This window comes from Equus quagga, chromosome 9 (genome assembly GCF_021613505.1).
Source record: "Equus quagga isolate Etosha38 chromosome 9, UCLA_HA_Equagga_1.0, whole genome shotgun sequence".
NCBI lineage: Eukaryota > Metazoa > Chordata > Mammalia > Perissodactyla > Equidae > Equus > Equus quagga.
This window is the reverse complement of record NC_060275.1, coordinates 72,606,631-72,633,282: the sequence shown is the minus strand read 5'-3', so window position 1 is coordinate 72,633,282 and position 26,652 is coordinate 72,606,631. Positions and strand designations below refer to the sequence as shown.

Genomic DNA, 26,652 nt, shown 5'->3' with positions numbered 1-26,652 from the left:
AGGTTTCCTTATGTAGGCGTGATTGATTAAGTCATTGGCTATTTGTGATTAAGTCAATCTCCAGACCCCTCTGCTCCCCAGAAGTTGGGGGATGGGACCGAAAGTTCAAACCTCTAATCCAGGCTTGGTGTTTCTGGTGACAAGAGGTTCTTATCACCCTTATCACTCAGGAAATTCCAAGAGTTTTAGGAGCTCTGTGTCAGGAACTGGGAGCAAAGACCAAACATCTTTCTTATTATACCACATCACCTTGCCATGTTTCCCTGTCTTTTAAAACCCTTCTAGAGACATCCTCCTTAGAGGCCTCCTCTGAGCCCTCCTGGCTCTTTCTGGCTCCCCCTCTGTGTGTACTCTCCATATTCCTGTAAGAGATTGACCAGGAACCTCGTGTTATTCTTCATTAGGCTTTTCAACATATAATTAGTTCCCCTATGGCAGACCTTTTTAACAAGCTCCCCTCCAAATAAATCATTCATGGGAACAAGCATTCTCAGAGCACTGGAGTGAAGGCCCACCCGACTCTCTTCCGCTCAGAAGAATCTTAGGATGTCAGCCATAAGGGTGGACTTAAATGGCCCAGGAACTCACTGCAGCCCATTTCATGCAGGCATCCTCTCCACTTTGGGGGCCACCTCCATTGGTCTCTGGGTCACTGACATCCCATAAAGGAGAACTGGATCCATCTGAGCGTCCAGGGAGGCCTGTTGGCTCTGACTTCTTCAACTCTCTGTGGGGAAACTCTCAGAGCTGGGTCCTGAGACTCTGGGGACCAAGACCAGGAGCTTTACTAGTTAAAATGGGATGGGTTGAGGATCAATTTGCCAGCAGGCCTCTGTGTATTCTGCCCCACTGGCTGGCCATCCCTGTCCCTGCACACACTCAACAGGACAGAAAACAGAAACACAACAACAAAAACCTCAGGAAACAAAGCTTTTCTGTTATGTTATTAAGAGATCTTCCTTTTGAAGCAAAAACCTGACTCCCTCCTTGGTTTGGGCTTTGATACTCTGCACCCGAGTCTCAGATGGTGAGGGCCTCAAGCCCACACTGGTAGATTTGAAATCCTTATTTAGGTCCCAGCATGTGGCAATGTGCTCCACTCTGATGACACTTTTCCTTTCTAATAATAGAGCAGATGAAGTAATATTGCAATTGATGTTCCTGGGGATTTGATTGGATAAGTGCATAAACTGTGGAGGTAGAAGGGGGTTGCATGGACGGATCACATTAGTATTCCCGTCCTATCAATGTGCGGGGCCGCGGACAACGTCAGCCGGACCGATTCCCTGCGTCTGCCAGTCCCGCCACGGATTCATCTGGGATCCTCAAACAGACGAGCCCGTAACGACGAGGGATCAAGGCAGCCCATCAGAGCCAATTGCCTGCTTCGGGGACTGCCAGCCTTCCAGGTCTGGTGACGGGGGAGGGAGGGGAAAGACAAACGAGCGCTGCTGCGGGAAGACACTGAGGCAAGAGCGACACTCGCCCCCCACCCCCCACCCCCCTTGCAGCAGAGGCTTTGAAAGCTGCTCCCCCATCTGAATGGAAACTCGGAACCACCGGGCGGCTCGTTCCTTCTCACCCAGCCTTGCAATCCATGCCGAGGGGAAGGCGGTGCGAGCCCGCACCAGCTTCCAGCTCCTGGGACAGGGCCGGCAATGCTGCTGAGCAGAACTTGACCGAGCCCCTTCCTCGCTGCTAGTGGAAGAGATGCTGCACGGCACAGCCAGCGCTTCCCCGGCTCTCCTTCAAGCTGAAGGTTACCCGCCCGCGCAGCCAGCCCCAACCCTGTGAGCGCCGCGCCTCCGGTCCCGGCTCCTGCTGCTTGGCGGCGGCGCGCAGGGTAACCACCGGGCCGCCCGCGCCGGGGCGCACTGCACCAGCGGCTTCGGCTTGGTGGATGTGTATGCATGAGTTCTGCACCGAATGGGCGCAAAAAGCGCCCCAGCCGGTCCACCCGCTCTTCGATCTTCCAGATCAGCAAGCCCCCGCTGCAGAGCGGGGATTGGGAGCGCAGGGGCAGCGGCTCCGAGAGCGCCCACAAAACCCAACGAGCCCTGGACGACTGCAAGATGGTAGGTGAAAACTATGCCTCTATTTTTTTTTTTTTTCTTTTTTGGAGGTGGGAGAACTGCATGTATTAATCGTTTGCTTGAACGCCAGCCACTCCCCCACCCTCAGCGCCTCCATGCCGATCACGCGCACATGTACTATTTTAAAATCTGCAGTCCCCCAGATTCCGGGTGATACCGGGTCGTAATGGCCCCGCAAAGAAGTGCCACGGCAAAGGTCTTGGGGTCAGCGGCTGTAGGTCGCGCCTCTACCCCCTCGGAGAATGGTGGACGCGAAAGACGCGGTGAACTGACTTGCTCACTAAAGGAAGGAGGGAATGGAGAGGTGGGGGTGCTGCTCTGTGGGGAGACAGTAGCAAACAAACCCAAACGGACCTCACAGGGCTCTGCGGAAGGGACGAAGGTTCCAACGCAGAAGCTGTGACCAGTCTTCCTGTCAGGCTCCAGAGCCCGCAGGAGGTGAATGGTTTGCCTATTACAACCTACCTTTGGCCTTTATCCCCATGCAACTTCAAATTCGTATCCTAGCGGTAGTAGAGGGGAGCATTCTATGCGAGAGTTCCCACCATCAGTCTCCAGTGACCTGGGAGTGGCATGGTAGCTCCCCAAATACACTCTTGCTCTTCAGAAACTGAGTCTGAACGGGTAGGGGCAAGTAGGTCTGGAAAGAGAGCTTCCATGACCAGACTTGACCGAGATGAAAAACAAACACTTGCCTTGGACAAAGAGAACTTACCATCTTTGTGTCTTAATCTTTAAATAATGTGTAGGCTCCTTAAACTGGAGAGCCAGGGAAGTGGCTCAGGGGTCAGTGAGAGCTCGGGTTTACGTACGCTAGAATAGGAAACTTTCCGTTCAGTCTTTAGTGAAAGAAACGCTTCTTTTCCAGCTTGTCCAAGAGTTCAACACGCAAGTGGCCCTGTACCGAGAGTTGGTCATTTCTATTGGGGACGTCTCGGTCAGCTGCCCCTCGCTCCGAGCAGAAATGCACAAGACAAGAACCAAAGGCTGTGAAATGGCCCGACAGGCACACCAAAAACTCGCTGCCATCTCAGGGTAGGAGTCTCTTGGCATTATTTGATGCATGGATGCTGATAGATATTTATGGTGGCCAAGGCCTCAGAGATGATGTCTGCAAAACTGAAGTTTTCACCAGTCACCCTGAGATCAGGATTCTCTAGAGAGATATAAACAAACTATAGGCAAAATTATAATCTGAAGGTTGTGTGATTTTCGTATATGTATTGAAGATTTGGGTCATTAAGTGATGTTTTAAAAACATATAATTTCCATGTGTTGGTCATATACTGGAATTTGGGGCTTAAGACTTTTTTGCAGGATGTTTGGGCATCAAACTGAAGTTAAACCGTCATGCCTCAAGATTATTTTGTCATCTGGTTCTAAACGTCTTCTGCACAAAAGGCCTGTGCAGTGGAGAGACAAATCTTTGCTAAATCCCAGATTTACTAAACTATTTATACCATGAGATAAATTCCTATGATGCCATTTAAAATGAAATCCCTAAAATAAAGTCTTGGATATAAATTACCGTCTTCACTGTAGTATGCGAAAGGGAAGTTTTAACATAAGAATAGCTTTTTAAAGATTGGAAGAATTCACAAACCTAACTAAACCTCAGCTGTTTATGCCCCCTCCCAAATTATTTTTATTTATTTTTACCCCATTTATGGATTCCCAAGCCTCTTTTAGGTGAGTGAAAACTCTCCTGGAACTCTAACCACTTCTTACTGATCTCTCAATCTTGGATTTTGTTAACAATTGCTATTTTCAGATAAGTATATAGAGCAAGGAAACATAGGAATCCCTACATAAATACATTAAAGCGTTTGATTCCATCTGGATATGGCCCTTTATCTATTTATCTGTGTGAGTGTGGCTTTATCACAGAAGTTCAAGTTAGTCAGACTCACCTGATAATGTTGCAGACTGATCACTTGTAAGAATGATATCTAATTTACTTGAAAGAATCACTCTTTGCCATCTTTAACACCAGAAATATGTAGAGTGACTATTGGTTGATATAAAGATTGCCTCTCTTAGTAACTAGTTTACTTTTGACAACAGGCATTTTATATCATGAAAAAAGGTATACCATGCTAATTTCCTGGAAGTGAGGGATAAATAAGAAATGTTACAAAACAATTTTGTTTAGTAGAAATATTGAGAGGACATCTTTTTCTATTTTAACTGTTAAATTGTACTTAGGAAGTGAATCTCGGAGGTGGAAGGGAATTCAGTGTTTCAGGAATTTGGGGAAGAAATGAAGCTGTGATAAATCCCAGGAAAAAGGGAAGACAAACAATCCGAAACAAGAAGGGGAATAGTGATCGATTATAAACTGTAGTGAAACAGTCATTTAGGAGGAAAAGCAGGTTTAGAACGGAGAATTTCATGCTCAGGGAACAGCGTCTTTATAAACTTTGCATCCAGGAGTGTACGATGGGGTTATATGCAGGATCCCTTTAAGTCGGAACTCAAATTGGTGACATGTTCTAATCGGAGAAAGTGGACTGAAGAAATGGACAAGGAGTTCGATTTAGTCTGCTTTGCTACACACATGAAATTCAGGTTCTTCTAAAGGTCTGAGAAATAAAAAGCCCAAAACTACTGGCTAAAAGTTGAGTTTCAAAGATTTGAGGTGGATTTTATTTACTCAGAGGTTTGTAGCCTTTGCTATTTGTTTGCATGATATCTGAAGATTGATGTTCATAGGTTTTATATGATGTTTCTCATGAAGGTTTATAAGAATTAGTGGGAAAATATGTTGTTCTTAGAACCTTTCAAAGGTGAGACCAACTCTATAAAATGTTGTAGGGTAAAATTTGAAACACTTTCCTCCTTAAAATAATAATTAAATACAGTTTGACCTTCTTTCTAACAAATGACAGCAACGTAATTGGAGGAAATCCCTTTAGCTCCTCACCATCTGGGATCCGTTAATGAAGGATGTGATTCCCCTTGGCGGAATTCTGTTCCTGATATTGCTAGTTATGTGAGCTGTCATTTCAACCTGATGCGAAAGATGGTAGGGAGGCTGTAGGATTCATTTTAAAATTTGAAGCAGAGGGAGAAAAGCAAAGGTTCTTGGGGGAATTCATAGAGAAAAAGACTGGATTTCTTGACTGCCCATTATTTACTGGCACAATCCAGCTAGTTCATAGAATAATCCTCTGAGAGGGGGGTTGCTATCCTTATTCCACAAATCGGTCTCATAGAGGTTAGGGAACTTGCCCAAAGTCACGTAACTAAGAACTAGTATAACTTTGATCAGCCCCGTGTTTCCATGCTTTTGAAATCCATGATCTTTCCTCTATGTAATGCTGCCATTCAAAAAATGTTATGTAAAAAGGAACAAAGTACTGAGACATGCTAACATGTGGGTGAACTTCAAAAAGAGTATACTACATGAAAGAAGCCAGTCACAAAATACCACATATTATATGATTCCATGCATATGCTCAGAAAAAACAAATCTATAAAAACCAGAAAGTAGATTAGTGGTTGCCGAGGGCCGGGGTGGGAACAGGGTGTGACTGCAGATGAGCTTGGGGGAACTTTTTGGGGTAATGGAAGTGTGCCAAAATTGAGCTGGGGTGATGGTTGTACAACTGTACATTTACTAAAAATCATTGAATTGCATGCTTAAAATAAGTGAATTTTATGGTATGTAAAGTACACCTCAATAAGTGTTTTTTAAAAAGGTGTGATCACCATCACTGTGATTAACACTTGCCTTTCGTTGGCTTTATTCTCTTCTACAAATGCAGCTTTTAGTGAAAGGGGTATGAGCTGTAGGAATGAATGCATAGGCTCTCCATGCATTCATCAAGATGCCTGCCCCATAGCCAGCATCCAAGCACCAGTGCTTTGCTCTGTGTAGGAATACAGATGGGGGAAAAGCAGGACTTGATGAAATAAATGAATTATCTCATTTCTTACCAACACAGCCCACTCCTTTGCTGTCTACCACCTGGCTTTGGGGCCAGAGGAGGGAGACAAGATTGAAGGTGGGCGGGATGAAAAGAGGATGAGGCAAGATAAATAGAGAGGAAGACAAAAAGCAATGAGTTAGAATTAAGCCACAAACACCGCATCACTTTCATCCCTGACTAGTTGAAACCCTCAAGGAACGGCAATCACAAGAGAAGAAAACTCAGACTGTGTTTCTCACTAGTTGGCCCTGGGTAAGAAGGCCATTTTCACAGACGCAACTGAAACACTTTCTCAAATTGTGTTTAGATCAGTGGAAGTTTGGGCACAGCCTTTTATTTCAAAGCCATTGCATGTTTTCTGGACAGAACTAGCCAGGTGAATCTGAAGTCTCCTCTGCCTGGCTTGATTTACCATAGTTATTGCACCTTTTCAACACTGATCCCTTCCTGGGTATTAAAGCTCAGAGGAGCCTTAAAGGTCACTTATAGAGTGGTCCCCAAATTTGTTTTAGCAGCCAAATCCGCCCTTCACTCTAAGTGTGGAAAGCCATATTTACCAGGCAGGTCAAGTGGCGTTGCTCTGAACACATGCACGTGCGCACACACACATCAGGTGTAAGTGGCTGTCTGGGCCCTGTCTCCTTGGACTTCCTTCCCAAAATGACTTCTAAGACACCTTTGAAGAATCCCTAGGGCTCCATGGCACGGAGAGTACTGATTTGGCACAGTTTCCTTGTTTTCTATTTGAGAAGTCTGAGATTCAGAGGATTTAAAGTGACGTTAGAGGCAACTTGCCTGGAATACGTACAGATTTTGCAGTCAGGCAGACCTGGGCTGAATACCCTCCTTTGTGACCTTGATGGAATTGCTTAACTCTTTGAATCTCACTTCCCTCATCTGTACACTTGTTGTCATGCTCACTCATGGGGTAGTTGAGAGGATTAAGGGAGCCAGGTACATGAAGCAGGGAGCACAATGCCCTGCCTGTCGATGGCACTCTGCCAGTTCCAGGCTGGTCTACGACTGGAACCCAGGTCTGTCGCTCCGTGGTTAGTGCCTGTTCCACCAACCACACCACCTCCTGATAATGAAGAGAGAGGAGCACAGCACACAAGCTAGGTGTGACCTAGTGGAGCCAATATCCTCCAGCAAACCCTGGACGGAGATCATGCTATGGCTGGTGGTTTAGAATTGTCTTTTCTATTCTGCTTCTATGGTGTCTTGTTGGACAGGATCTTCATATCACTACCTTCTGTCAGGGGCTGCTCAAGAAGGTCAAAGTGAAGTTTCAGGATGATAATGTGAGAGGCAGTATGGTGTGATGGAAAAGAGCATTGACTCTAAATCACATTAGACTTGGATAAAATCCTGGCTTTGCCACTTACTAGGGATACATATGTATTGGTATACAAATTGCTTCCAAGTGGTAACTAACAGTCTGGTACAGTGGTTAAGTACATAGACTTTGGAGCCAGACTGCCAGTGTTCACATCTCAGTGCTGCCTCTCACAAACAGTGTGTCCTTTTACAAAGTCATTGTCCCTCTCTGCCTCAGCTGCTTAATCGGCAAAAAGGGGTTAATAAATAAAGAGACCAAATCATATGTTACTGGAGGACTGAGTGGTTAGTATACGTCCAGCACTTAGAAGCCTATCTAGTACAATAAATGCTATTAAGTGTAGATTGGTGTCGGTGTAATTATTAATAAGACATTTAAAATTCAGGTGGTCCAGATCCGTCTATATTAAAAAGATTAATCCATCAAATATTTTTCAAATAAATATTTTGGCCGGAAAAAATTTTTGTCTACCTTAGTTTCTTACCTTATGTTCTGAAGAATTTTCTGCCTTGAAGTTTCCCAGATGGCTATCAAAAGGCTTTTTCTTGAATACCTTAAAAATCATAGGGAGATGTGAGGGCTCGAAAGTAGTTTGAAATATTTTCTTTGTATAAATCAGCCTGGATTCTTCATAAATCAAATAATATTTACAAAATCTTTTGGCCTAGTTCTGGTATAGGCTGTGTGATGTTGGATAAGTCTGTTCAATTCTCGGTACAGCTCGCTGAGAAGGTTGACTTAAATGGCTTCTGAGTCTTCTGGCTCCATCACTCAGTGTTCTCTGTCAATTCATGTAGCATCACATAGACTTTGTTTACAGAACTGAGCTATGAAAATAAGCACTCTGCAGGAAGTTAGGTGATTGAATTCCAGAAATAATTTGTCGAGCTGCGACATACAATGATCACAAGAAGAATCTTAATTTCCTAACGGCCTTCTGGAACAATATAATGCATATCCTAGAGATCCATATCCACAGATTTCAGGTTTTTCCCTCCAGCAATTATTTTCCTGACCAGCCATGCCTATGTTTCTCTCCTTTTCTCCTTCCATTTCTCCTCATAGTCTTTCTTCTATTTTTTTCTTTTTTTGGCCTATTTTAGTTTTGTTTGATTCCCATTTGACTTCTCTGCTCTATTTTTTCCATTCCCACTTCTAGCTGGTTCTAGTCGGTTCCCTGCTGTTTGCGAGGAAGTTGGGAGAGTGAGGAGAGGGATGACAGAGAGCTGCAGCTTAGTGGGTATGCTCCTGTTCCACACTGGCCGAGACGGCAGCAATTACGTGGGGTGGTGGAGTGCAGAAGTGCTCGGTGCCCATGCAGCCAACTCCCTCAGCTTTCTTTGATCCACATGGTGGAGGAGGCCTTTGGGGTTAGTAAAAGAGGCCTGGTTGGCAGGCCTGCCAAGCCACTCACTCTATCCTTTCTGTTACCTTCCTATCATTTAAAAGCTTTTGCTTTTAAATTTTTAATTCTCACTGGTCAAATAGTGAAAGGCCAGTTATATCTACTCCAAAAGAATATACTATTCACCAGAGATGATGATGGGAGAACAGTTCTGTATTAGTTTGCTAGGGCTGCTATCACAAAGTACCACACACTGGGTGGCTTAAATGACAAAATTTCTTGTCTCACAGTTCTAGAGGCTAGAAGTCCAAGATCAAGCTGTGGCAGGGTTGGTTTCTTCTGAGGCTAGGAGGAAGAACCTGCTTCTGTTCCCTAGCTTCTGGTGGTTTGCTGGCAATCTTTAGTGTTCCTTGGCGTGTTGAAGCATCTCTGCCTTCATCTTCACGTGTCCCTTTCCCTGTGTATGTGTGTCTGTGTCCAAATTGCCCCTTTTATAAGGACACCAGTCATATCCGATTAGAGGCCCACCCTACTCTAGTAAGACCTCGTGCTAACTTAACTGATTATACCTGTAAAACCTATCTCCAAATAGGGCCACATTCTAAGGTACTGGGGGTTAGTGCTTTGACACATGAGTTTGGGGGGTGAAGGAGACACAGTTCAACCCAGAGCAAATTCCCTTGACTCACCTGCAGCAGAATGCACACTTGGGATTGTTTTGCCTGGTGGGGATGGAGTTTTGCCTGGGACTATCCACAGATTCCCTCAACACTTTCACACAAAGACTTCCCAATGCCCAATGTTTTGTTATTTGCAAGATTGTAGCTCATATGAGGGATGGGGTTTGTGATCATGGAATAGAATACTTTCTGTATGAAACGGACGTGTTCACGAAGGTATTGAATCCCCCGTATGGTTAACCCTTTACTTAACCAATTTAGTGACTAATATCTGAAGGTGGAACAAAAGTTCCAACTGTCGGAGAGAATACTAGGGGGAATCAGAGAGGCATCTGACAGTTCACATGTAGAGTGTTCACTTTCTCCGGTGTGCGCGGGAGAGCTGAGCGAGTAGGGTCCCTCAGTGGTGCTCATACTGTGGCTTAAGAAGCATGAGCGTACTCTGGAGCCAGGGACGAAATACTGACTCACTCCAGACCAAAGCAGAGGGCTATTATTAGCAACGAAACTAAATGTGACGTGGAATCTAGATGAGTGCTCTGCCATTGCCTGTTGAAGTTTAGCCTTTTTATGTCTTGAACAGATTGAATGACTTTCACCTTGTTAGAGCCTTCTTAATAGATGTTCCAATTAGAGAGAAAATTAAATCTAAAACGAACTTTTGGAAAAGTCATCGTCCCTTTATATTTATACTGTGAAGTACAAGAGAGCGGGGCTGTGTTTCATCTGTGAGTGGCAAGCTCAGCGAGGATATGTGTGTCTCATTAGTTTATTAAGTTTACTTGGTATTTAAAAATCTATTCTTAAAAGAAACTGTGTCTTGACACAGATTTTAGTAAGAATCGAGAAATTAGATTAGCTTACAATGTATGATATTTCTATTACATTTGAGTGTTATTTTTTTCTGGTTTGTAACTGTGAAACCAATATATTGGTTTTTAAATAACAGAGGGCTTGAAGGGCACACCTGAGATCGATTTCTGAGGCATACATAGGTGTTCTTCATTACAATGAATCAGCGGGCAGTGTGTATTTTAGAATTACTCATAAAGTAATTATGTTTAATTGAGGTTATTTGATGAAATGTCTCCCTAACATCTTCAGCTTGGTGACTTTGTATTGAATAGTTGAATAATCATTTACCTTTGAGATCACCTTTTAAAACTACTTTTTAAACTCTTAGGTCTCATCCAAAAAGATATCTACATAAAGCACAGCTCCAGAGCAGTAACTGTACTGCCACTCAGATCATTTAGTCTCTCGGCTCTACAGGACATGTCTTAAAAAGAAAATAAAATCTCATGAAAAACATTTAATTGCTTGTCTATATACATACATATACACATATGTACATTACTTGTCTGTATACATATATGTATATATAAACTAAGCATATATATGTGTGTGTGTGTGTATATATATAGATAGATAGATAGATAGATAGATACTAAACTTATTTGTGAAATAGACTCCTGTTAGGATATAGTGTCTGAGCCTTTAAATAGAAGAGCTGATTTAGCAAATAAAGGTTTCCAATCTAATGGGAAGCTCTAGATACAATCAAGTCAACAAAAATCAACTTAACATCTGCAGGTGTGGATACATAGTAAACTGATAACCTATACCAATTTAGCCAAGTTTGAGCAAAAGGGGGAAATACATACTAACCCGGAAGTCAGACCCCTAGTGTATCCTGCAGTCATTAGGAATGAAGAATGAAGTCCCCCTCCTCCCTATTCTGTTGGTTACCAAGTCCCGCAGTGTTTTACCTATTTCAGTTTTCTATTTCTCTCCTTCTTTCCCCATTTCTCTGGCCACCCTCTTAGGTCAGAATTGTGTCCCATCCGGCCACCAACTACTGTAGTGCCTCCCCGTTGGTCTCCTTACCTTCCATCTTTCACCTCTTCTTTTCAATTTACTCACTAGATCCAGCCTAATCCTCCTAAAACTCTCCTCTGATCTTGTCATTTCTTTGCTTTAAAACTTCCAAAGGTTCTCTACTGCCTAAGCGTGTTCCTTCAAATGTGGTCCCTGGGTGGCCTGTCTCAGAATCACCTGTGGTGCCCTCAGACCTAAAGAACCAAAATCTCTGGGGAGTGAGGCCTGGAAATCCAACTTTTTAACAAGCACCACCCCATCTCCTGGGAGATTCTTGAACGTGCTAAATATAAGGCCTGTCGGTCTGAAGCAGCGATTCTCCACCTGGGCTGCACATTAGAATCACTTGGGAAGCTTAGAAAAAATGTTGATGCTTGAATTCTATCCCCAGAGTTTCTGATTTAAATGATCTGGGATGCTTCCTGGGCGTTGGGATGTATTTTAAAGCTCCCCAAGGGAGCATCTGTATCAAAATGGATTATATTTGGCTAATTTAACAAAAAATTCAAAGTAGCAGTTGCTTAAAGACACTAGGGTTTATTCTCTGACAGAAAAGCAGCCCTAGAATGGGCACCTCAGAGCTGGTGTAGTGGCTCCATGAAATCATCATTCTGTCGCCCATTCTTAGTTTCCGGCTTCCATCCTCAACGTCACTTTATGATGGAAGGTCACTACAGGAGCTTCAGCCATCCTCCAAGTTCCAGACTAGAAGAAAAGAGGAAGGGTAAAGGCCACACTCCCCAGCTGAGTCAGCTCTCTTTAAGCACACCCAGACAAAACTTCTTCCAGAACTGTATCACATGGCCACCTAACTACAAGGGAGACTGGGAAATGCATCTTTGTAGTCATCGCCACCTTAAATAAAAGGAAGACTTTGTTACCAAGGAAAAGAGAGAGAATGAATATTGAGAAACAACTGAGAATCTCTGCCACAGTTCCCAACCTGTATTTCTGGACTTAGCTTTTACCACTTAACTTGGAAACTCCTTACTTACTCAAACTGGTCTGTATTTTATTTCTTCAGTGTGTGTAACAGGATGGCTCTATCCTATTAGCCTAGATATATGGCTTCTATATGTAAAGCATACTCTTTAGCTATTAAAAGAAATAATTTTCTCCTGAATGTCAGGGTTTCCCTTGCAGACTCATCATACATAGTCCACGATGCTCCTCACGTGATAACTGGAACAGAAAGAATGGTCCCAAAAGGATTAAGAAGATTTTGCTGCTTTTCAATGAACCCATGGGAAAGACAAGAGGTTCAGGAGCCACTTGGGAGGTCAGGAAGTTAGGCAAGGTGCCTTTGAAAGGGCTCGAGTGTAATTTTCACAAGACAGGATGTGAAATGGGATAGGACCTGCAAGGAGTATAAGTAGTGGCACTCAAGAAATCAATTTGAAAAAAATAAATCTACTTGAGATTGAGTGGGACTCTTTTTAAAAACTGTTTAAACTTCCTTTAATAAATCAAAGAAGAAATTTTATGAAGGAGTTAAAATCCAATGAGCTATTAGGAATAATAGGCAGGGAGGCAGGGTTTTCTGGATATGGGGATAAGCTGCAAGATGGTCTATGATCAAGATTATAATGAGTTCATTAAGAGAAATTGAACTTGAAACTCATTATCTCACATAAGCAATGTTACATATAGTAGTTAGGTCATAAACGGTATTTAACCCATACCTCCCTAAATTATAAACCTATTCAACGTATTTGACAGTATTTCCTATGGGGAAATACATTCATTTCCACCTTTAAAAGTCATTCCCTTTCTGGGAACCTATTCATAGAGCACTTACCATATGCCACATGCTTTTCTATGTGCTAGAGATACAGTGGTTCTGAAAAAAATAGAGACTGTCTACCTGCATTCACAGTGGGGGTGATCAAGAAGCGCTATGGTCTGAATGTTTGTGTTCCTGCAAAATTCACATGTTGAAATCCTCATGCCCGATGTGATGGTATTGGTAGGTGGGGCCTTTGGGAGGTGCTTAAGCCATGAAGGTGGAGCCCTTATGAATGGGGCTAGTGCCTTATAAAAGAGGCTCCAGAAAGATCCCTGGCCTCTTCCACCATGTGAGGACGCAGTGAGAAGGCACCAGCTATGAACCAGGAAGAGGGCCCTCACCAAACACAACCACCGTGGTGCCTTGATCTTGGACTTCCAAGCCTCCAGTACTGTGAGCAATAAATTTCTGTTGTTTATAAGCCACCCAGTCTGTGGTATTTTTTTATAGCACCTGAATGAACTAAGACAAAAAGAAACAAGCAAAAGGGAGAACACTTCCGATAGTGATAAATGCAATGAAGAAAACAAAATAGGATGACATTATTAAAGAATGGTAGGTACACTGGGGGTAGTTATTTTCAGATAGGCTATTCAGAAAGGCACCTCTAAGGAGGTGACATTCTAACTTGATATCTGACTTTGAGAAGGAACTAGTCATGTGATGATCTGACAGAAAAGAATTTCAGGCAGAGGGAATAGCAAGTGCAAGGTCCTAAGATGAACCGACCGTGGCATGTCTGAGAAAAAGAAAGAAGACCAGATTATCAGTTTGGAATTGTCTTCAGCTGCAAGCAACATAGGCTAGATTTCAGTGACTTAAACACATAAGAGTTTATTTTTCTCACATAGTTAAAAACCCAGGGGTAGGGGGTTGCAAGTATTGGTTCATGATTTAAAGACATCGAGATGGAGATTTCTGTAGTATGCCAAGCATTTTCCTTGAGGTCCCAAGATTGCTGCTTTAGTTCCGGAAATCGTGTCCATGTTCCCAGCAGGTAGGAAGGACAGAGAACAAAAGGCAAACACATAAGACAATTAAGTGTGTCTGTCTTTAAAGGACTTTCTCAGATGCCTCACGGAAACTTCCATGAACATCTCTTTGGCCAAGACCATGTCATGTGGCTTTCCTGGATAAAGTTTCATGATCTGATTTCTATACATCTCTCTCCATACTAGCTGTTTAGTGAGGACAAAAATTTTCCAATCCATAAGCCAAAGTGATGTTTCCTGAGGCCCAGGACTGGGGAGACAGGAAGGGTAGGGAGCTTGGATGTGAGAATTGAGGAAAGAGTCCTGCAGTGGGGAGAAAGAAGTAGAAGGATGTCAGTATCCACCTCCCCTTCCTGCTCATTTCCTTCTTGGTTTGTTTGTTCATTTTTCTGTTAAACATTGATCACCTACTATGGGCCAGATACTGTTGTAGACTCTGGAGGTATAAAGATAAATAAAACACAGTCCCTGCCTTTGAGGAGCATACTGCCTAGATCAACATGTAAACAAATCACTGCAAAAGAGAGTGATCAATGCTGCAATAGAAATATGTAGATGATAGAGTGGAGGCACAAAGGAGGCAGCGATCAGCTCTGCTTGAGTGGGTGTAGCTGGGAAAGAAGACTTCACAGAGGGGATGATGCTGTTTGGACTGAGCTTTGAAAAGCAAGTAGCAATGTCCTTTCTTGGTCATTTATGTGGCCTTAGGCCTCCTGCCATGAGTAAACCTTAGGGGACACTATTTGTCTGTCTTGAACCAAGGGGAAACAGAAATAGGAGTTTAAATGTGCTGAGAACCAACTGCGTGTTGTACCCTGACTTCATCTTTATTATCCCAGCGGGATAATGGCCTTTTTAAAGGCTGCCATGTTGGCTAGGAGATGCATTTACCTGTAGGGAACAGAGGCAAGCCTACAGTGGCCTAATCAGAGAGCAAAGTATGTAGAAGAGGGGGAGGTGGGATTATTTCATCAGTTTGAGCATGTCAAGACAATGGTCCTTATGATTCTTTTGACTTTTCCCTTATGGTTCCAAGATGGTGGTCCCATCCAAAGCAAATGAGGCTCCAGGGCTTTCCCTTGATTCTAGATGAGGCACACCTGGAAGCTTTCCAGGCGCCCAGAATGCTAGATATTTTATAAAGCTTCATTTTGTAGTAAACTTAGGTTCAGAAAGTTGAGATATTCGGTTAAGATTCTTGGTGGGCCTGGGGTTTGAACCCTGGTCTGTCTGGTGCCAGGTCTTTATTCTTGAAACTATGCTGGGCTGTTTCCCTGGACATCCTCATTCTTGGAGTAGCCCAGGATACGCCTACCTGCTTTCCTTCCCTTTCACTGCCACAAAGTATTATTTCCACTCAGTCTCTCTCCTCCTCTGGACACACTTCAGGACAAGGACCTCTTCAGCCAGCACACAGCTGATTTGAGGGTTTTTAAAGTTTCCTAAGCTGGGAAGAGGAAAACGGCAGACAGGAAAAATAACAAAATTATGGCCTTACCGAAGCTGCCAGTGGAATGTGAACTGTTCTTGGCTCTGCATTCTTGAGTCCTCAGCATTTCTCTCTGGGATCTGAATTTTTCAGATTTTCTTCCTCCATGCTATGTCTACTCAAATTGCTCCATTCTTGGGCACCATTTTTCTTATTCATTTCCCTATGCAAGTCCTAGAAATGACAGTGTCAGAGCAGACGTTGACCTAGATCTAGTTAGGCTGAATTCTGAGTTTCAAGAACTGACCTGCTTCTTCCTAGCAGAGGACATTTGAAGAAGAGTGGGACACCCCATTACCACAGTGATATTGGCCACCCAATACCACTCAGGATGTCGATGAGTAAGGGGGTGAAAAGAGAAATGGAGGTGAGAGTGAAAAATGGTACCAAGTGCTGGAGGGGTTCAAAGGAGAGACAGCTTCCCACTGGGGTAATGGGAACACTCAAGAAAGTTACATTAGAAATTGGGTGAAAAGATGGGAGGAACCCATAAGGAATGAGACTGGGAAGAGATTACTAGACCAATCTCAAAGCACCACTTCTTAAAATACCCTATTCCTTTGTCAATAAACCCACAAGAGCTCCTACTTTCCCAGCAAATGGAGTTTAAAATCATAATAGTAATTATCTGAATTGCCCCCCTCATGGTATTTCCAGTTTTTGGCCAGAATGATGGCTTGTTAAATCTTGAGCTCTGAGTGTTAGACTCTTTTATTCCCTTAGTGGGTCTAATTTTGAAGCATTCCAATTTGATTTGGAATTCTCATTTCCATTCTTGCCATCCACTCACTAAATTGAGGAATTATGTGAAGCTCATGGTTTTTTTCTCTCTCAGATGTTCATTATCACTAAACAGATAATTTCTGACTTTTCGTCTTCAATGTCATATTCCTATTATTCTATGACTGTGAAAATTCCTATTTATCTTAGAATTAAAGAATAAACCATTCCCCCTTATCCTCACTAAAATATTTCTGATGTGGAAAAAATTTAGGTAGAAAATAGAAATTCCTAAAATTATCCCTGGTGTATAATCATGTATAATTCATGACTCTTGAATTATACACTTCAAACATTTGGGGTTTTGTGTCATTATTTCTTTTTGAAGAGGAATTATTTTTTTTAAAAAAATGCTACTCCTGTCTGTCCTGTTCTGCTATAACAAGAAGCAGGTGGGATAAGAAATGAATAATGGGAAAGTGAGTCAACAATCAATCACCTTAACACTCTTGTTCTTACTAGCACTTTATTAACTTTTATGAAAATTATTTGTTTTGGTTTCATGATCATCCTCATCTGGGTCCTGTTCAAACATCATGGCTGGTGTAGAAAGGCCTTCCCTCTGAGGACCACAACAGAGTTTCCCCACCCCCCAAAATGAGCTAGATGAGGCAAATATAAATGGTCACACTCTTTCTGTGGTTGCAATTTGAGAATGCATAGTTAATATGAGTACAGCTGTCCCCTCTATGGAAGAGAGAAATACGCTACTGAGAGATGAGTGGAAGGTCTCTCCCAAACTGAGTGTATTAGTAAGGGTTCTCCAGAGAATCAGAACCAATTGGAAGTGTGTGTGTGTGTGTTTGTAAAATGAGGAATTGGCTCATGCAATTATGGATGCTAAGTAGTCCCACAATTTGCTGTCTTCAAGCTGGAGACCCAGGAAAGCAGGTGGTATAGTCCAGTCAGAGTCCAAAGGCCTGAGAACCACGGGAGCCAATGGTATAAGTCCCAGTGCGAGGGCAGGAGACTGATGTCCCAGCTCAAGCTGTCAGGCAGGGAGAGAGAATTCAACCTTCCTTCACCTTTTTGTTCTTTTCAGGCCCTCAACAGATTGGATGATGCCCACCCACATTGGGGAAGGCCATCTGCTTTACTCAGTCCACCAATTCAAGTACTAATCTCTTCCAGAAACACGTTCACAAACACATCCAGAAATAGTGTTTAACCAGCTGTCTGGGTGTCCCGTGGCCCAGTCAAGTTGACACATTAAATTAACCATCACACTGGGTCAGTTCCCTTGACCACAGCAGATGGCTGAATTCATAATTCTCAGAGTGTAGCTGTGTGGGGATCACCTGTGGACATTTAAGAAACCTTCTCTGTGTGCGTAGCAAGAGGGGAGAGTTGAAGTAGCTCCTGCCAGTCAGCACACAATCAGGAATCAAGACTCATTCGCCCCTCACCTGAGAGTACTACATGCAGAGCAACAGGCTATGGAGATTATTGTATCTTTCAAACTGGATGACTCCCGTGAACATTTTTCACCATAAATCATGTTTTCTTACTATCTGAAATCTGAACTCAAATGGCTGCATCTGTTTGAGTACTGTACCATCACTGAATAATGAGGAAACTGCTCAGATTATTTTAGGCCACAGCAGGCACCATAATGCAAATTCATTCGGCAAATGTTCCCTCCATAAAACAAGCCTTATCAACTGTTTTTATATTCATAGATTCAATCTTTTGTTTTCTGAGGATGAAATATGTTTGAAGCTACCAAGTCTGTTCAGACTCAGAGTGGCTTTAAATTATTCTCTGAATTTTAGTGTTAGGTGATTGTACAGGCACCATTGTAGATCTGATGTGAAAATGTGAAACAAACCCAGATTATCTGTTTAGATGTAATCTTTCCAAAAGAAGTGCCATCACAGTTCATTCTGGGAAAGTCTCGCTTCATGCTTCAGCAGACAAAGGAGTTCTCCAACTTCTGAGAAGGAAATTTTGTGGGATGCGAAAGGGAAAGAGGCAGGAAAGGAGAATGGTTTAGCTGAAAAAGAAGAGAAAAAATGGGGAAAGAGGAACTAATTAGCTCTTTGGGAACCATGCTGATTAAAGAGTTGGTACTGCCAAGAGACAAAGGAATAAAGTTGAAGGGGAAAAAAAGGGAATATGCAGTAGTAGGGTTAGTGGTTGGAGGCAGTGTGCAATTCAAGCTCTCCACACAGGTCTGTCAGGGGCCCAAAGAGGCACTGTGGAAAAGTGAAGTGGGCAAGGTGGGGCGGTGGTGAGCTGGAGAGCACGTGCTTGGAGATCTGAAGCAGGCGGCTGCCACCCGGGGTTCATTGATTGCTGACTCCCATGTGGAAATGTGGGCCAAATGTGCCATATTTGTGGCTTTTTCCTTAAGAGAACCTGCGAACTCACGTTTGTGTGTGAAATATCACGATTTTTAAATGTTGCCCACCAGGAAAATTCTGCCCACTAAAAGTGGCCCTCAGCTCTTACTGTCTACCTAGTTAATTGTCACTTGCTTGCTTGCACAGAATATTTGCAGCTTGTTGGATGTGAACAATAAGAGAAATGCCAGGATGTCTTATCGTTTTGTGTTTATATTAGTAACTGTGACCTGTATCACCTTCTTAATTTCCTTGTTGCTTTCAGAATGGCACATTGTGGAGTATTAAAACTTATCAATACTTGTCACCTCATTTAAAAAAAAATCTTCCAAATATAAAAAAATGAAAAAACATATTTTGGCCTTGAATTGTTAGTTAATTAAGCCCAACCATATTTAATTAGCCTTAGGAACATGTTAAACATTTCTGGAATTGAACCTAAGGAAAGAAATTCTTATATTTGTACATTTGTCCCAAAGGCAAGCTGACCCTCTCTTTTGTTAAGAAGACAATTATTTAAATTATCATGTAGCTCACACATTACTCTCTTGTATCAAACAGGAGCCACTGATCTTATCATCATCAAGATCAAGACAAATAGCCTGTCAAATATATAACAGAGCTCAGGGTCCACATGAATTTTGAATATTGGGCATGCATGTTTTACTTTATCTAAATGAAATCCCAAAGGGGAAAAATACTCTCTTATCCTGATTTCTTGTTATTTATATGATTTAGTAGCTGGTAGGATTTAACTGAGACAGAATACCATATGTGAAATACTGACACATGTCAATTTTCACAAAAGAGTTCATGGTTATCTCTAGATAGCTATTTCTGAATTCTCTCAGTAAAGAGTCTTCATTCTATGATCAGTTTTTTCTGCTTACAAGTGTGGAACCTGCATCAAACATTTCCTTTCCAATACTCAGTGTCCCTGTTCCAAGTCTCAAGATTTAATGTGGCCCAGGGGGTCATCCATTCTTTCCTTGGCCTTCCTCCTGCCTATCCCTCCCTCTCTCAATAAAGTATTCAGGTGAAATGAGACCAAGGTGAAGGGGATTGTGGCTAAAAAGGCATAAGCGGCACCCACGGAGGGAAAAGAGTTTAGAGAGGAAATTTATGCATTTGTAGAGAAGCTGGATCAAATGACTGACCTATAAATTCTTGAAAACTCTAAGATCCTGGGATTCTGTAATAATTTAACTTTTTCTTGATAGTTCTTTCTAGTTATAGATTCAGCATCTATATTCATGATTCAACATCAACATTTCAAACATCAGTATTATATTGCTGATGCAGTTATACCTGCTGGGGTTTTTGAGTCAGTAAGGTCCCAACTCCTAAGCTTTCAGAGTGCTTTAAAACATTTTGTTGTTTATTACTATATTAGTACCCAAAGAGATGGTGCACATGAGCCCCGTAAAAAGTCTGTCATCACAGGTACCGTGCTCTTCTAGCCCTGCTCTCCCTGTCCTGCTTCACCTGCCACTTGTCCATGCCCACTGCCCAAAGGCCCCTTAGCACAGCTTCCATGCCATCATCTTGAGAAACTAGTTGAAGGAACTGTCCTGAGGTGCTCTGACAGCTCCCAGCCCCAGATTGGCAGAGTGGTACTGGGTTCCATACTGAAGACGGAGAATGGCCTCTTATCCAACTCTCTATCACACTTGCTCATCTGGGGCTTGAAAAAGCCCTGTTCGTAAACTTTTGACATATTTATTGAAGCTTCTGCCTCTACTTCATCTCTTCACAGAGGTTCAAATTTATTCTAGAGTCCAGGTGATGAACAGACACCATTCAACCCACCACTTCTTCTTCCTTCTGCCTGGGTCTATTTCCCACTCAAATCTACTTCCTCCAGGGATCAAAGAGATGCCTCCAGGCATAACCACAGATGCAAATACTGATGATGGAGGTGGAGATGGGGATAGCAAATAAGCAAGAGATAAGGGAGGATATTCTTGATGTGGGGACATCCCCAACCTAGTTTAGCAGTCTAAAAAGGTCAAGTAAACAACTGGAAGAACAGTTACTGGGGTTCATATTCCTTCCCAGGAGGTCTCGTAAAGACCCTTAACTCTTCCTACCACTGCTGGGGTTCTTTGGGGCCTAGAGCTTGAGAGCTAAAGTGGGTGCTGCGTACCATTCCATGATTGCTTGGAGCCTCAAAGGACCCTGGGAAGTACACTTACCCTTTACTGAGTAAATAAAACCCACTATCACCATGGATGTTCTAGTGCTTTACAGGATGCAGAGTGCTTGCATAAATATGATGTCATTTAATCCTTTTTATACCTCTATGAGCTGGGAATTATTATTCCTGTTTTACATATGTGGAAACTGAAGCTCTGAGATGTGCAGTGACTTGCCTTCTGCCACACAGCCTGGGAGTGACAAAGTTGGAATGAGAACCAGGTCTCCTGAATTCTAGCCCACAGCTCTGTCCACTGCCCCACAGGCACTGTTTTCCAACCATTCCTTGGTATTTGTCTTTAAGGAATTTCTGGCTAATCAGAGCTGAGCCTACGCAGATTCTTCTATCGCTTGTAAATGTACACAATGTTCCCTATTCGTATTCCCTCCTTTACCTTCAGTTGGTGTTCTGAGGAATTATACAGATCTGAAGAATCCCGATCATAGGAGGAACAGCAGGGAGTTCCCAGGGGCAAATCCACCATAAGGAAGAAGGAATCTACCACTTTGCAATAATTTCTAAGAGAGTGGTGTTCTGAGTATAGCATGGCCCCTTAACTCTTCCCAGCCCAGGCTCTGGGATGGAACTTGTGCCTTTGAACTGAAAGCTAAATCACTAAATGCTAGAGTATTGCAGTCCAATTAACTTTGCTTCCAGGTGCTTCTTCAAATAAATGGAAGACACAGCGAGCAGTCTTTTTTCTAACTTGCAGTCTCTGACCTGGAGGAGTAATGGATAAGCTCCACTTCCCCCAGCCTCAGGGTGCCATCAATTTCCAGCTACACTGCAGCCAGGAAGGGGCAGTGGCAGTGACAGCCAAGTTCTAGTCTGATTGGCACCTCCGAGGGACAGTTGGGGCCTGAGGCTGCAGAAGCTCAGGCCAGTTTACTGTGGCAGTGAGCAACTAATGGGACTATTTAGACACCTACCAGTATTTTACAGAAACACAACCCCAGGGTTTTTGGAGATGCCTGGGGAGGCTGGCTGCCATCAAGCAGAGGGGGCTCAGAGCCTTTGAGACCTGACACTAATGCTAAAAGGCTTTGTAGCTGTGAGTACAAGTGAAAAATCCAAGACACTCAGATTTTCCTCAAGCTGCAGCTCATTTGCCCTCCAGCACTTCCCCTGTGCTAGCACTCAAGCAAACGTTCAAAGCTCTCTAAAACCTGAGCAGTTACTAGAATATGCACTTCTCTTTCAACTTTCAAGACCAAATCCCCCACGAAAATTGACTGAGAAGTCACCAGAGTAACATACTTGGGTGTTAGCTCAAGAAAGAGTAATTGTAGGATGTTTCGAGTTCCCCCCTTAACTTGCAGAACCAAAAGCTGAGAGGATCCCAGGACATCTCTCTGTGAGTCCTGATTCCAGAAGCCCCTGGTGTAGAGCTCTGGTCCCAACTCTGCTGCACATTCGAGCCCCTGGAGTTTTTGAAAATACCGATACCCGGGCTCCACACCCCAGATCACTTAAACCAGAACGTCTGGGGGCGAGGCAGGACGTGCTGTTTTTAAAAATCTCTGCAGGTGGTTTGAGTACCTGCAGCAGGGGTTGAGAACCACTGGTCTAGACGAAAGAGGCCTGGACTGATAATTGGTTCAGAGTTTCAGCCAAGCTTTCAACTGAGTAATTTGCATCAATTCCCTTGACTACTCTGGGCTGTAGTGATCATATCATTTCTAAGTTGCCTTTAAGCTGCCAAAATGTATATGTACATTACAGCATCACTTGTAACAGTGAAAAATGAGGAATGCTCTAAATATCTAATTTAAGATTAATTAAATAAATAATGTACTTAGGTGCTAGAATATTATGCAGATATTTAAAATGGCATTAAGTGAAAAAAGCAGATTATAAAACGGTTTTACAGTGTGACCCCATTTTTGAAACAAAATGAAAATTATGTAAATAGAAATAATTGCAAGGATATATACCAGAATCTTTAGTTTTTCCTTTCTAGATAAGTGACTTTCATTTTCTTCTTTTTATACGTCTGTGTCTTCTATACTCTCAGTAACACTGAATATTCTGTATTAACTATTAAGAAGGAAAACCTACTCACACATGCCAAGCCGTGAATATCAGTCTTGAATACAGTTGTAGAATCTCAAAAATAATTATACTGGTATATGTAGAGTTCTATCCAGCTCCTATATTTATTAGGCAGCTATATGCAAAAACCTCATGCTTGTCCTCTAGGTTACCTACAAAAATGTACTTGCCTTAGACGTGTTCATCTTCCTGATTTAGAACTACGGATCTAGAGAAAAAATGAGCGCGAGCATTTCTGCCGCAGTACTTGTTCTGGGTCCTGGCGGGGCTGCCCCCATTTCATTGGAGAGAATAATTAGAAAGGAAACAGGAGGGAGAAAGTCAGGAGGACAGAGAGCCAGCAGAGAGGCCTTTTGATCTGTTTTCTTCCTTAGAGCCTGCTGTCATACTTTTTTCCTGGTGCGTTGGTGGTTCTGAAGATGAAATGAGAGACGTCAGTGAAAGGACCTAGCACACAGTTAGGCACACAGTCGCTCACTGAATTTCTGTTCATTCACGCATGCTTCTGACGGGAATAACTTAGCTACTTACCCAGGGTGCGACCTCAGAGTGTTCTCATCCCCTGCGAGCCTCAGTTTCCACCCCTGAAAAAGTGAGGGCAATGATAGCATCAATCTCACTGGGCTGCTGTGAGAATTAAGTGACGTGATGTAGGTAAAGCACTAAGGAAAACATCAAGCACATCATAAGTGCTCAATACATACCAGCTCTCATCATTACACCTTACGCTAATATTCCTTAATGAAAACAACTTTTCGGTATTGATGAGGTTTTCATTATAATCCAGAAGAAGAGAATTGTACAAGCTTATAGCTTTAATAGTTTGGGATGGGAATGATAAACATAGTTTGGAAAATTATATTTTGATTAGAAAAATGTATTTTTTCACCATTTCAGTACTAAAAAAAGGGTATTATTTCAAGTGCTCAAGAATAATCCCTCTGTGGTTTAACACCAGGAATAGAATATTTCATTTCAGAAAGAATGCCTTCGAGAAATGACAAACCACCGATAAAGGCAATTATGCTAGAAAGTGACTATGAGTTTAAGACAAGTACTTTTCTCTTATAAAAGTGACTGGGCCTTTGGAAATGTTTTCAGAATAACACAGTCTATGCATATGATATAACCAATGTATCTTGACTTTTGTTGTCAGGCTCGATGTTCAAGAGAACCAGAACCAGGTAGAGGAATGGGGAAAAAACACCTTTGACGTTGATGGTTTCAATTCGCAAGCTTTATTGAAATAAATTTGGGTATGAGAATACCAGAGACCAGCGGTTCCCAAACTTGTGATGCCCTTGGAATCACCTTGGGGGCTTCAAAAACTGCTAGTGCCTGGATCCCACCCTCAGAGATTCTGATTTACATGGTATGGGGTGTGACCTGGGCTCCAGAATTTATTGAAGATTCCCAGGTGATTCTGATGCATAGACCAGTTGGAAAACCACTGGCGTAGCCAAAGGATCCATCTGAGCAGACAAGGCTCCTAGTATCTCTCTTCTTCCCTCAAAGGGATGTTCCTAGGGCATGGCAATGGAATGCAGCCCCCACACAGGACCCTCTGTCTTTCCCCTTCTTTTTCCTGCCCTCTGCTGGAAGAGTTACCTCAACTGCCCAGAAACAGTTTATGTTACATCATGACTGGATTTCAGATTGTAACCCTTTCTGTGCCAGCATCATCCACCTCCCTTCCACTGCATCTCCGCCTCAGTTTTCACAACCTTCCTTTAGCTGTGCCTGCATCGCATGACCAGAAAACTTCCACTTATGTCCACTTGAGAGCCTCCACAGGCAGGACTTTAATTCTGCACTAAATGACATCAATACACCAGGAAAACATTTCAACCACATTAATTTTAAACTTGAAGCCAAAGTTCAGATGGTAGCTTTGAAAGTGATCAACAGGCAAATGAGCTATGGTTTGAGCTATGCTCTACGTGTGTGTGTCTGTAGAGGAATTAGATAAGATGGGTCAAATATAAACTTAGCTTTTGGATTGAGAAGCAACGAAGTCATCTACTCATCTTTTCAACATAGTTTAAGCTTTACTGCTTACATTGGAAGTAATGATATGAGGTACTTTTTTAAACTAGATTTTGAAGCCACTAGTATTTTACCTCCCAGGCTATATGCAAAAAATAAACTAGGAAATATATGGCAGGTGTGGATTATGTACAAAATGAGATTATATAGAAGAGATTTTCTTGGCCTGGAATGATAAAAATAGCTTTAAAAGAGCTTCCATGATAAAAATAATCTCATATTGTCCTTAGAATACACTTGTGTGATATTTTTATTCTTGTGCTGTAGGTGAGGGAATGGACGCTCATAGAAATTAAGTGTCTTGCCCAAGGTCACAAAGTCAATAAATGGTAGGGTCGGTACTTGAACTCATAACCTCTTGACTCAAAGGCCACTAGACTTTCCACTGTGTCATGACTGGAAAAGCACAAATAATGTCTGAATGTGACTCAAATTTGTTAGATAATTTATGACGTTTTGCTTTCCCCCTTTTTTATTTATAACTGCCAGGAGTTGATTTAGCCCTGTTATTGGTCAGTAATTGAGGAGATGTATGAATTAGGGCTTTTTTTGCAAGCAAGAGTAGCTTGCTCTAGATATCTTAAGCAAATAGAATTTACTGAAAGGTTATGGGGAGATCATACAATCAAATGGGGAACGTGAGGGAGGGCTGGGAAAATGCACACAGATCAAGGAGATTACACAGGCTACCTGGCAGAAACTGGCTGGCCAAGATGGACACTGCTGCCCCAAATGAGTCCTAACCATCTCTTCCTCCTAGGTGACACACTGCAGCTTCAAATCCCTGTAGGAATGCGCAGCTGGTCATGTGCAGCATCCTGGCTGCAGGTAGAGGGAGAGAGGCTCTCCTCCTGTCACTTTCCATAGTGGGAAGCAGGACATTGTGACCCTGTCAGTACCATTGATAATGGGGAATCTCCCAACAGGAAGAAGGGTTGAATGTTGTATGACCAAAGAAATGACAGTTGTCTCCTGCAGAACAACACTGGTTTAAAAAATATATACATATTTTTCTATTTCCCTGCAGTATTAGAAAACCGAATCTAAAAGAGAGGATTCTAAGGAAAATTACAAGCTACTATAAGAAGAACCAATCCTAGTAGTGTAGTAGTTAAGATTTGACGCTCTCACCACAGTGGCCTGGGTTCGTTTCCTCATCAGAGAACCACACCACCTGTCTGTTGGTATCTTACTGTGGCCGCTGTGTGTTGCTGTGATGCTAAAAGTCATGCTACCAGTGTTTCAAATACCAGCAGACTCACCCATGGTGGACAGGTTTCAGCAGAGCTTCCAGACTAAGACAGACCAGGAAGAAGGACCTGGCCACTCACTTCAGAAAAAATTGGCTATGAAAACCCATGAAGAGCAGCAGAGCATTGTCTGACATGGAGCTGGAAAGTAAGAGGCTGGAGCAAAAAGACCAGACAGGGTTCAGCTCTGCTGTACCCAGGGCTGGAATCAATTGGACGGCACTAACAACAACAGCAAACTATAAAGAAGAGACTATCTTTATTCATTCTTTTAATTTAAAAAGCCCTGTGGTTAATCACTCAAAATCATTGGAGACATCAGTCAATTTGCAGATTGAGAAGAAAACAAAACTCTGCACCTGGGGAGTTTGCTTGGGGCATCTGCGGGGTTGCGCTCTCATTTGCTGTCTAATCCACCTCCAGTGCATGAGGAAGTCGCCCCATACAGTAG

At 42.7% G+C, this 26,652-nt stretch overlaps 1 protein-coding gene across 1 annotated transcript in view; it reads left to right on the top strand.

The window, feature by feature from the left end:
- The first annotated feature begins 1,906 nt into the window (after window positions 1–1,906).
- The window catches only part of RGS7BP (regulator of G protein signaling 7 binding protein), a 101,965-nt gene continuing 77,219 nt past the window's right edge, over window positions 1,907–26,652 (top strand). Inside the window, exons 1-2 of the mRNA XM_046670933.1 lie at window positions 1,907–2,075; window positions 2,962–3,128. Coding sequence (XP_046526889.1) covers window positions 1,911–2,075; window positions 2,962–3,128 — 332 coding nt within the window. The 5' untranslated portion in view covers window positions 1,907–1,910. The remainder of the gene's footprint in view (window positions 2,076–2,961; window positions 3,129–26,652) is intronic.